The sequence below is a fragment of the Ranitomeya variabilis genome, chromosome 4, assembly GCF_051348905.1.
Source record: "Ranitomeya variabilis isolate aRanVar5 chromosome 4, aRanVar5.hap1, whole genome shotgun sequence".
NCBI classification, from domain to species: Eukaryota; Metazoa; Chordata; class Amphibia; order Anura; family Dendrobatidae; genus Ranitomeya; species Ranitomeya variabilis.
This window is the reverse complement of record NC_135235.1, coordinates 718,354,520-718,366,933: the sequence shown is the minus strand read 5'-3', so window position 1 is coordinate 718,366,933 and position 12,414 is coordinate 718,354,520. Positions and strand designations below refer to the sequence as shown.

General features: G+C 45.8%; 1 protein-coding gene across 1 annotated transcript in view; it reads left to right on the top strand.

Moving 5' to 3' along the window:
- Positions 1-6,876: 6,876 nt before the first annotated feature.
- Positions 6,877-12,414, top strand: part of LOC143766582 (uncharacterized) — a 74,151-nt gene continuing 68,613 nt past the window's right edge. Inside the window, exon 1 of the mRNA XM_077254365.1 lies at positions 6,877-6,913. Coding sequence (XP_077110480.1) covers positions 6,887-6,913 — 27 coding nt within the window. The 5' untranslated portion in view covers positions 6,877-6,886. The remainder of the gene's footprint in view (positions 6,914-12,414) is intronic.

Genomic DNA, 12,414 nt, shown 5'->3' with positions numbered 1-12,414 from the left:
GCGCCGTATTTGTGCCCATTTCCGCCATTCCTCTACCGCTGTTGCCGATCTTGCAGCGCTTCAAAAGCAATTTAATTTGCCAAATCACCAACTCATTTGTGACCTGTCCACACGGTGGAACTGAACATATATGTTGGCAAGGATTAGTGAGCAGCAGAGGGCACATAACTGTCGAGTGGGTGTGGATCGCTGACATTTGTGAGGTGCTTGATAACTTTCAGTACTGCACCAACCTTGTGATGATCAGGCTATTATCAGCGTTATCATCCCGATACTATGTACGTTGAAAGAATCGCTGCATAATCTAAACATGGAATCTTTGAGTGCCCATCAGCAGTGTATGGAGCAAGATTTCACACTGGGTGATCCTACCCAGCCCAGCCAATATCATGATGAGGCAAGATTGGGTGATGAAGATGAGGAGGGAGAGGACTTATTTTTATGTGGTACAGAGGGGACTCCCAACCCCAGCTTCAGGTCTGTCCAGAATTGGTGGGTTGGAGAGGAGGAGGAGGAGAGTCAGTGTGAGGAGAGGATGGGTATTGTTCCTCCTTCTGGGGCCACAGAACATTTGCCTCAGTGCAGTTTGGCACACATGGCACAGTTCATGTCTAATTGTCTGTCCCAAGACCCTCGCGTGATCCACATTTTCAACAGCAACCTATACTGGTTGGCCACCTTTGTCGATCCAATGTACAAGGACAAATTTCCTTAGCTACTGTTGCAGTCACCAAGGGGCTTCATAATTGAATCCATCAAGAGGGCTGTTGTCGATCATTTGATGACAACATCAGACTCAGACACCGCTGGTAGCAGAGGTACCAGCTCTTTGCAACAGCATGCATCAATGCGGAGAGACATGCCCAGCAGGTACAAAAGAGGTGGGGGGAAAATGTCCACAAACTGGGCCATCTTCAATAAACCGGCTTATCAGCAAGGGCTATGTGGACCGGTAACAATGTAAAGCAGGCAGAAGTTGAACAACATGATCAATGAGTATCTAAGTGGCAATACCTGTGTCCTTCCTGATGCTTTGGTTCCATTTAATTACTGGGTATCCAAGCTGCACAGTTGGCCAGACTGCTCCTTATATGCCTTGGAGGTGCTGGCCTGCCCTGCTGCTAGTGTGATGTCAGAGCGTGTTTTCAGTACCGCTGGGGTGATCATCACAGATACACGCACACGGCTGACTACAGAGAATACAGACAGGATGACTCCCAGAAATTGGCTGGAAGCCATTTTACAGGTGTAGTAATTATACTAAATAGCTCTGAACAACAAGCTGAGGGTATTTAGTATATGCTTGCTCTGCCCCTTTAAGAATGGGGGAGTGTTTGCACATGCGTACTAGGTGTGCCGCTGGGTGTTGCAGCACTCACAGAACCGGGAAGCAGGAGAAAGCAGATGATTGCTACAAGGATCTGGGGCAGTGAGTATGCCGGTGTCCCAGCATGGAGGGAGAAGGGGACACCATGCAGCGGTTCTGGTAGTAGTACTAAAAACACATTATGCCATCATGGATTCATATCTTTCAGTGCACGCAAGGTCCTGCTGCTTACGCCAGCACATGTCAAGACCTGTTAGAAGTTCACCAATGGCCATCTGGATGATCCAGAGGAGGCAATGGAGAAGGTCATATGGTAAGATGAGACAAAAATAGAACTTTTTGCTATCAACTCCTCTTGCCATATTTGGAGGAAGAAGAACACTGTTCCAACCATGAAGCATGATGGGGGAAACATCGTACTTTTGGGGATGCTTTTCTGCAAAGCAGACAGGACAACTTCACTGTATTGAAGGGAGGATGGATGGGTCATGGATTGCGAGATTTTGGCCAACAACCTCCTTCTTTCAGTAGTAGCATTGAAGATGGGTCGTGGCTGGGTCTTCCAGCATGGCGATGACCCAAAACACACAGCAAGAGCAACTAAGGAGTGGCTTCATAAAAGAAGCATTTCAAGGTCCTGGAGTGGCCTAGCCAGTCTCCAGACCTGAAACCAATAGAAAATCTTTGGAGAGAGCTGAATATCAATGTTACACAGCGACAGCCCCGAAACCTGAAAGATTTGGAGCAGATCTGTATGGAGGAATGGGTCAAAATCCCTGCTGCAGTGTGTGCAAACTTGGTTAAGGACTACAGGAAATGTCTGACCTCTGTAATTTCAAACAAAGGTTTCTGTAACAAATATTAAAGTTATTCACTACCCTAATTTGTTTTATTTTTTATTCATTAATCTATTATGTGCCAGTAAATGCATCCATACTCTTATTATAGTAATATATACCTTTATCATGCAGATAGCATCACTTGTGTCTGCCACTTGTGGGTATTTCTTTGCATCCCGAACAATTTTCCTAACATTGGTCATAGGTGAGGATGTTACCTTTAGTAGCCATTCAAACCCATTTATGTCAACTTCTGTGCATGTTATCAGGCCAAAATCACCAGGGTATGTGAATTTTTGATCAGGGTCATTTAGATGTTTTGGGTTGTCATTATGATTTAAAAATAGATAACACAGTAGTTTGGCAATAAATGGCTTCACCCAACCACTAACCATGAGTGGAGAAAAAGTTTTGGTGTTATCATTCATATTCTCTGAAAAAAGGCCAAGAAAGCAAAAATTTTGCCAGGGTGTGTAAACTTTTGAGCACAACTGTATAACAATGTATTTTTATGGTGTCTGTATACTGAGGTGAAGAAAAATATATTTTTTGTTCCTATAAAAGTATTAAAAATAATAAGCAATTACAAAAACTGTTTTTTTTCCTTTAGGGTCTCAGATCTTGAACCCGCGGCCTCAACATTACTGACAGGTACTTTCAGCTGCTGAGCCACAAGCTCTGGTGAAGGCTCTGGCAGAATTCTGTGTACTTGATCCATGTTCCAGGCTCTGACTACAGGCAGATTATACTGATAGAAATGCACTGCTGTGTACAATGGATGTTTCTGTGTCCTAGAGGAGAACAAGAGATTTTTTCATCCTATAAAATTACTAAAAAATAATAATGAAAAACACTTGATAATGAAAAAACAATTTCATTTATAATGCTTTTCTTTTTTTTTTTAATAATAAGCATCACAAACCAGTAAATAACCCGGACATATTTGTGTCAATATAACCGTAACGACCCGCACAACACAGCGATTAGATTATTTACAGGAATCTGTAAATTATGGGGGAAAAAAGGCATAATTGATATTTTTCTCTATTAAACCCATAAAATACTGTAATAAAACTGTAATGCTGAGGCCGTGTTCACACATAGAGTTCTTTCTTCTGATTTTTTTCTGAATGTGTCCGCACCAGAATTTTTTCCCCCCAATATTTGATGCGTTTTTGGGGCAGATATTTAGTCGCATTTAACACTTTTTTAACAGTACAGAAAAGCTTTGATTCTGCCCTTAAAAATCTATCGGCGTTTTTTTCTCTTCATACATTTTTTTTTCTTCTTACGTTTTTTTCAGAAGAAGCTTATAGAGAAAAAAATGCATCAAACCCCAGAGTTCAGCAGCATCTTCAGGCCACAGAGAGCGGAGATTTCATGGAATCAAGACCACTCTGCTGTGAAATTTAGATCATGTTCACATGTAGAGTAAATGCTGCAGATTTTCTGCTGACTTTTTTTTCATAAAAATTCTGCTGTTTAAGGGTATGTGCACATGATGCGGATTTTCTGCGGATTCGCAGTGGATTTTACCGCGCAGAAACGCTGCAGATCCGCACTGTGATGTACAGTACAATGTTAGTTAATGGGAAAAAAAAAAAGATGTGCAGACGGTTTGGAAAAATCAGTGTGGAATTGCTGCGGATTTCAAAGAAGTGCATGTCACTTCTATTGTGCGGATCTGCAGCGTTTCTGCACCCCTCCATGTTAAAAATCCGCAGTGGCAAAATCCGCACAAAATCTGCTGCAATTCCGCATAAAAACCGCACAAAATCCGCATAAAAACCGCTGCAAATCCGCGGCTGCGGATTCTGCCAGGAGCTGCGGATTTTGTGCAGAAAATTCTGCACCTCTTTTCTTACGTGTGCACATAGCCTAACTGTCCAAGCAAAGTGGATGAGATTCCATGAGAACTGCGCCGCTATTAGGATCCAGCACTCAGTATCTCACATTATGGAACAGTCAGTATTTCTCTATATGTCGTCCCTCCGCCTGTTACAGATGTTCTTCCTTCCCCTTTTCTCTCCTTGCCTTTCCCATTCTTCTTCTTCCCCTCCGGCCTCTTAAATGAGATATATATATATATATATATATATATATATATATATATATATATATATATATATATATATATATATATATATATATATATATATATATATATATATATATATATATATATACACACACATACATATATATATATACATACATATATATATACACATACATATATATACACATATACATATACATACACATATATATATATATATATATATATATACATATATACACACACATACACGTACATACATACACACACACACACAGAGAAGCAAGAGCATTTAGGTATAATAGGTAAGACATTTTATTGAAAGTTCACATAAACCAATACATACACAAATTGCCATCAAAAACCATATAAGGTGAAACTCAAGAAGAAAACAGAAAGACCAGGGAACCGCTAATTGCCACTGCCCGATTGTGCATAGAGATCAATCTTTATCTAAAGTGCTTGTGCCCTGAAAGTCTATCAAAGGCAGGCTTGCCCCTCTCAAAAAAGATGTTGAGTAAGGCCGGGGTCACACATGCGTGTTTTACGTACGTAAGAGCGCAAAAACTACGTACGTAAAACTCGCATTACATACGGCACAATGCTTCTCAATGGGGCTGCTCCTATTAGCCGTATATTACGGTTCAGTATTATACGGCGTTCTACGGCCGTACAAAATCGCAGCATGCTGCGTTTGTCAGCGTATTGCGCAAATAATACGCCAATGAAAGTCTATGGGGGCGAGAAAAATACGGATTCCACACGGACCAGCAGTGTGACTTGCGAGAAATACGCAGCGGTGTTAGTGAAAAGTCGGTAATTCAATTGCCGGCTTTTCATTTCTCCTGCACAAACCCGACAGGATATGAGACATGGTTTACATACAGTAAACCATGTCATATCCCCATTTTTTTTGCATATTCCACACTACTAATGTTAGTAGTGTGTATGTGCAAAATTTCAGCTCTGTAGCTGCTGAAATAAAGGGTTAAATGGCGGAAAAAATTGGCGTGGGCTCCCGCACAATTTTCTCCGCCAGAATGGTAAAGCCAGTGACTGAGGGCAGATATTAATAGCCAGGAGAGGGTCCATGGTTATTGGCCCCCCCGTGGCTAAAAACATCTGCCCCCAGCCACCCCAGAAAAGGCACATCTGGAAGATGCGCCTATTCTGGCACTTGGCCACTCTCTTCCCACTCCCTGTAGCGGTGGGATATGGGGTAATGAAGGGTTAATGCCACCTTGCTTTTGGAAGGTGACATTAAGCCAGATTAATAATGGAGAGGCGTCAATTATGACACCTATCCATTATTAATCCAATTGTTGGAAAGGGTTAAAAAACACACACACACGATTTAAAAGTATTTTAATGAAATAAACACAGCGGTTGTTGTAATAATTTATTGCTCTCTCATTCCATTTTCAGACCCTCGCTTGGCAAAATAATAAACACACAATATACATACCTTCTGATGTCCGATCACGTCCCACGAAGTAATCCATCTGAAGGGGTTAACTAATATTACAGGCACGAGCTGCGATAAACCACTCGCTGGTGCCTGTAATCCCCGGGTGCTGAAAGGAAAGCAGTGATCTATACTTACATTCAGTCGCGGTGATGCGCCCCTGCTGGATGTTCTCATGAACTGCAGCCTGGGAACTTTTTCCCACGCTCCAGGTCATATGAGGACATCCACCAGGGGGCGCATCACCGCGACTGAAGGAAATGTAGGTCAATGACATATATATATATATATACTGTATATATGTTTTCCCTAACATTTGAGCACATAAATCCATTAGATGTCGGTTTTGCAAGCCTGCGCGAAAATCTCGCAGTACGGATGCCATACGGATTACATACGGAGGATGCCATGCGCAAAATACGCTGCCACACCCTGACTACGGATCACTATTTTGGGAACATTTCTCCGTATTACGGCCGTAGTACGGACGTATAATACGTGGCGTATTGTCTTATGCCATGTGTGACTCCAGCCTAACTTAGGCCAAATAGAACCTCAAAGAGGAACAAGCACTTACCACGGGCAGAAGCTCTCGTCTATGTGGAGCCTAATAAAAACGCAGCTAAAAAACAGCAGAAACGTTATTAAGTGCAGAATCAAAGATTTTCTGTACTATAAAAAGCATTAAAACCGCGGCTTCACATCTGCACCAAAGACGCATCAAATAAGGGGAGAAGATTGTTATTGTGGAGTTTGGTGCGGATCCTGCAGAAAACAAAAAAAACACAGTATTTCTGCAACATGTGAACACGGCCGTACAGACACAACAAAGCCGGATGTCGTATAGTGACGCTACATAAAGATGAGAAAGTTCTGGAGGCTCCGACTGTGAATGGAGGAACAAACAATAATCCCCAGGTCCCACGTGCGGGACCAGAGACCCCTGAATCCACCTCCTGCTCCTCTCTAGTACCAACTGTCCCGGATACAGCGGACAGTCCTGGATTTGGGTCTACACCCTGCAGCCTCAGGTGTCTGCTGAATTTCACTCTCTACCAGTGCCCCTCTGACAACTCCTCCTGTCAGGGCAGAAGGAAGTGATAAATGTGCGCCTGAGGCCCCTGATCATGTGACCCCTGACTCCTCCCCTCCTGTGACCTCATCACAGGTCCTGTGCGCACAGAAAATCAATATGTATGTGGAGTGCGGCTCTGCTGGTTCAGGTAAGCTCTGGAGATTCCCCATTACTGAGGGGGGACATTAACCCCTTCAGCACTGAGACTCTTTTGGGGTCTCTGTGTGGTGTGAGCAGTGATGTGGAGCTTACTCTTTGCCACATGGGGTTTTTTTTGCCTTCCTCTGGATCAGCATGTTAGGGCAGGTTAGGTTAGGCTATGGGTTGAACTAGATGGACTTAAAGTCTTCCTTCAACCTTAATAACCATGTGACTATGTTACAGAGGTGTATCTTGGGTTTTGGTTCAGGGGGGTGAAGCTTCTGAGTGGCCCCTAAAGAGGTAACCTGGATTACAACTCAGTGACGCACCCTAAGGCCGGGATCACACACACACGAGATACAGCCGAGTCTCGCATAGTAATCCCCGGCCCTGCCGCCTGCACTCCGGAGCGGCTCCATGTATTACTATGCGGCCGCACGCTCCGCTCCGGAGTACAGGCTGCAGGGCCGGGGATTACTATGCGAGACTCGGCTGTATCTCGCATGTGTGTGATCCCGGCCTAATAGTGGAGCAGAACCTCAGCAGATGACCGCGCTGTTACTGAAGATAATCTCTATATAAAGACCAACATGGATATTACCGCCATATGGTCAGTGGTAGATACCAGCCCTACAGAACATATAAGAGATCACAGCACAGTTATAGATGGTGACTTACCGCTGACGTTCTTTCTGATGGAATCGTTCACTTTTCCCATCTTTTCCATCTGGCCCAGACCGACATGACTTCTTCCAGCCAGGACTCGGCTGCAGAGAATACAACAAAGACACATTTCACTTCTCATATTCCAGCCCCATCACCATCTATTCCCAACCTGCACAAACTCCTCATCCTGCTGATACCCCAATACTGAGCCGCTGCTGCCGTTTGTGTCCCTATTACTGCACCTGATACCCCAATACTGAGCCGCTGCTGCCGTATGTGTCCCTATTACTGCACCTGATACCCCAGTACTGAGCCACTGCTGCCGTATGTGTCCCTATTACTGCCCCTGATACCCCAATACTGAGCCGATGCTGCCGTTTGTGTCCCTATTACTGCACCTGATACCCCAATACTGAGCCACTGCTGCCGTATGTGTCCCTATTACTGCACCTGATACCCCAATACTGAGCCGCTGCTGCCGTATGTGTCCCTATTACTGCACCTGATACCCCAGTACTGAGCCACTGCTGCCGTATGTGTCCCTATTACTGCCCCTGATACCCCAATACTGAGCCGCTGCTGCCGTATGTGTCCCTATTACTGCCCCTGATACCCCAATACTGAGCCACTGCTGCCGTATGTGTCCCTATTACTGCCCCTGATACCCCAATACTGAGCCGCTGCTGCCGTATGTGTCCCTATTACTGCCCCTGATACCCCAATACTGAGCCGCTGCTGCCGTATGTGTCCCTATTACTGCACCTGATACCCCAATACTGAGCCGCTGCTGCCGTATGTGTCCCTATTACTGCACCTGATACCCCAATACTGAGCCACTGCTGCCGTATGTGTCCCTATTACTGCCCCTGATACCCCAATACTGAGCCGCTGCTGCCGTATGTGTCCCTATTACTGCCCCTGATACCCCAATACTGAGCCGCTGCTGCCGTATGTGTCCCTATTACTGCCCCTGATACCCCAATACTGAGCCGCTGCTGCCGTATGTGTCCCTATTACTGCACCTGATACCCCAATACTGAGCCGCTGCTGCCGTTTGTGTCCCTATTACTGCCCCTGATACCCCAATACTGAGCCACTGCTGCCGTATGTGTCCCTATTACTGCCCCTTATACCCCAATACTGAGCCGCTGCTGCCGTATGTGTCCCTATTACTGCACCTGATACCCCAATACTGAGCCGCTGCTGCCGTATGTGTCCCTATTACTGCACCTGATACCCCAATACTGAGCCACTGCTGCCGTATGTGTCCCTATTACTGCCCCTGATACCCCAATACTGAGCCGCTGCTGCCGTATGTGTCCCTATTACTGCACCTGATACCCCAATACTGAGCCGCTGCTGCCGTATGTGTCCCTATTACTGCACCTGATACCCCAATACTGAGCCGCTGCTGCCGTTTGTGTCCCTATTACTGCCCCTGATACCCCAATACTGAGCCGCTGCTGCCGTATGTGTCCCTATTACTGCACCTGATACCTCAATACTGAGCCGCTGCTGCCTTATGTGTCCCTATTACTGCACCTGATACCCCAATACTGAGCCGCTGCTGCCATATGTGACCCTATTACTGCACCTGGTGTGTGGTTCTCTGTGCCTTCTAAATTCTAAAGCACCCTCTAGAATATAGTAATGCCAGTTGCAAGTGCCCTAGAAAACAGCACCCACATTTTTCCCACTAGAAAGTAATAATTCCCCCTGTGTGCCCCTTTGACAATCACAGTAACCTGAGTTCCCCTATAAAAATAAGTGCCCACTTTACATTTAATAATGTCCCAAGACTCCCCCCTGCACAGCTCCCCTATGCACAGTATGATGCTCTCTTATACACAGTATAATTCCCCCTCACTGTATATATGCTGACCCCTTAGTATCCCCCAAACGGTTTGATAGCTCCAACTCCAACCGTGTATCTCCACACTGTATGATGGCCCCCCAGATAGCCTCCATATAGTAAAATGCACCAGACAATCCTCAATATAGTCCTCAATATAGTATAATGCACTCCCCATAGGCAGACTCTATATAGTATAACACAATCTCCATAGGCAGATTTTATATAGTATAATACACTTCCCATAAGCAGACTCTATAGTATAATGCAGTCCTTAAAGGGTCACCAGTTTTGGCCTATATAAGTTATGGCCATCACCTTTCAGGGCTGATATACAGTGCTACGCTGTCTAATGCTTACCTTTCCGGCTGGCGCGCTCCCGACGCTCCTCTCCGTCTGGATTCCCTGGTGCTCGTCCCTTCGGCAGTCTGCGCATGCTCAGACGTGCTCCTCTCACCGCTGAGGCTTCTGGGAGGTCATGACCCACTGGCTCCGCCCCCAATATGGCGGCACCCGTCGGGTATTTCTCTCCTGCATCTGTCCAGGTAAGACGCCTTTGCGTCTACTGTGTTTGCCAGCTTCTAGCCGGCGACCCTTTAGCTTCTTTGGCTCCACTAGCGTTTACCCTGTCTAGGCTCGTGTCTCATTCTCGTCTTCTGCCAGTCCTCTGGTCCTGCCGTCTCCGCCAGTCCTGTGTTCCTGCCGTCTCAGCCAGTCATCCCTGCCAGTCCAGTGTGCCAGTCTTCCCTGCCTGTCCAGTGTTCCTGCCGTCCCTGCCCGTCCTGAGTTCCTGTCGTTCCCCACTTATCGTGTGTCTCCTCCATACCGGTCAGTACATAGTTTCAGCAGTCTCTGCCCATCCGGTGTCTCTTCCGTTCTGTTTGCCTCAGTGACTCCATCTCTTTCCTGTCCTCTGACCCATTTTTCGTCCTATCTTCAGTCGTCCCTTTGGCTCCGGCAGTTGCGGCTTCACCCTCCTTGGGCCTGTCCCAAACACTCCCTGTACAGGGGGTGGCCCCATCTGGTCCGCTCGCCTTCGGGGGCTCTGAAGCCGCGACCCAGAGGGTCCACTTCTCGGGTTCTAATATACAGCATTCTATAATGCTGTATATCTGCCCACAACCTGACAGAGAAGAAAAAGACCTTTTATTATAATCACCTGCAGGGCAGCCCAGTCTGAGGGATGTCGCTGGTCAAAGAGCCCTGGCATCTGCGCACTGCAGTATTTTGCTCTGCCCTCAACAGGGCAGATAAGTACGCCTGCGCAGGAGCGCGATGTCGGGGAGCCTGTGTGGATGAAGCAGTGATGCATCATCCACATGAAGCAAGGAGGACGGTGATCATAAGAAGATGGGAGGCACTGGGCCAACAAAAGCGACACCCCTCGGACCAGACTGCCCCACAAGTGAGTATAATAAGTTATTTTTCTTCTCTTACAGGTCGGGTTGGGTGCTACACAGCATTATAGAATGCTATAGATAAGCCCTGAAAGGTGATGGCCGTATCTCTGTGTGTCCATTCTTCCCCCTGTGTCTCTCGTCCTGCCCCGTGTCGCTTTCAATAAAAAAAACAAAAAACCTTTCTCCTCACCTGGCCGTGCTCCTGCGGCGATTCTCCCTCCATGCAGTTCAAGCGTGCACTCGCTGGCGAAAGACAATGATGTCATATGCCGGTGACGTGTGCGCTGACGTCAGCTGCCAGCCTCCGATTGGCTAGCGGCTTTTAACTATTGCCGTGCGGGCCCGGACGCAGGTTCAGTTATTGCACCGGCAGAAGCCTGCCACTGGGACCCGATGAGCAGAAGAGACAGGGCCTGAAGTGGGCCCCCTCTGCTCACCGGGCCCCATACGCTAGTCAGGGCAGTGATGCCCTATGGCGGCCCTGTTCACAAGATTTGGCCCCCAGAATTAAGACTCTATAGAAATAAAGGAGGAAATGGGCGTCTGTGTGTTGAATGCAAAACGACAGTTACTACCCAAAAGGTCTTAAAGATTTAGAGGGAGAGCGCTTAAAGAGTCGCTCTTAAAGGGGACGGCAACCATAGAGTCGCTAAGGTGGGGCAACCAGAAAAGTTACTCTAATGTCTGTAATTATAGCAGCGGCTGTTGCAGAAGTAATTGGGGCCTCATTTATGAGAATTTCCTCACAGTAAGATCGTTCTAGTTACCTATAGCAACCAGAGTGCAGCTTTCAGCACTGAAGCTGCTGAGGTAAAGTGAAAGCTGAGAGCTGATTGGTTGCTATGCACAACTAGAACAGTCTGACTGGGAGGCAGTCACACATTTTCTGCTATATATATATATATATATATATATATATATATATATATATATATATATATATATATATATATATATATATATATATATATATATATATATATATATATATATATATATTCACCTATTAGATCTCTAATCAGTGTGGCCTGATTACTAAGGGTCATAACACTAAGAACTGGTTCTTAAAATGCTGCCCCAAAAACGACCTTCTATTGGCCAAGTTAATCCAAAAGCTCAGAAAGTAAACCTTCTCAAACAGCTGAGACAAGTGAACAATGTGAGCCCGTGAAAAGAAATGGATGAGACAGGCTGAATCAAAGGGACCTGAAACATCTGAGCAATGGGAATGTCAGGCAGGCTGACTTGAGTTTGGAAGTTAGGTCACATCTGAAAGTTATAATATTGCTGGTCTGTGTGTAACCCGTATTTTTCTCGCCCCCATAGACTTTCATTGGCGATTTTTTATTTATTTTTTTTTGCGCAATACGGTGACAAAAGCAGCATGCTGCGATTTTCTACGGCCGTACAAGACCGTATAATACGGATCAGTAAAATACAGCTGATAGGAGCTGGGCCATAGAGAATCACTGTAACGTATGCAATCCGTATTTTCTGCACCTCTCATACGTCCGTAAAACTCGCTAGTGTGACGCCAGCCTTACAGGGAGGCCATGCCAAAAGCGTGGTCTGATGGAGGATGGTCCACAC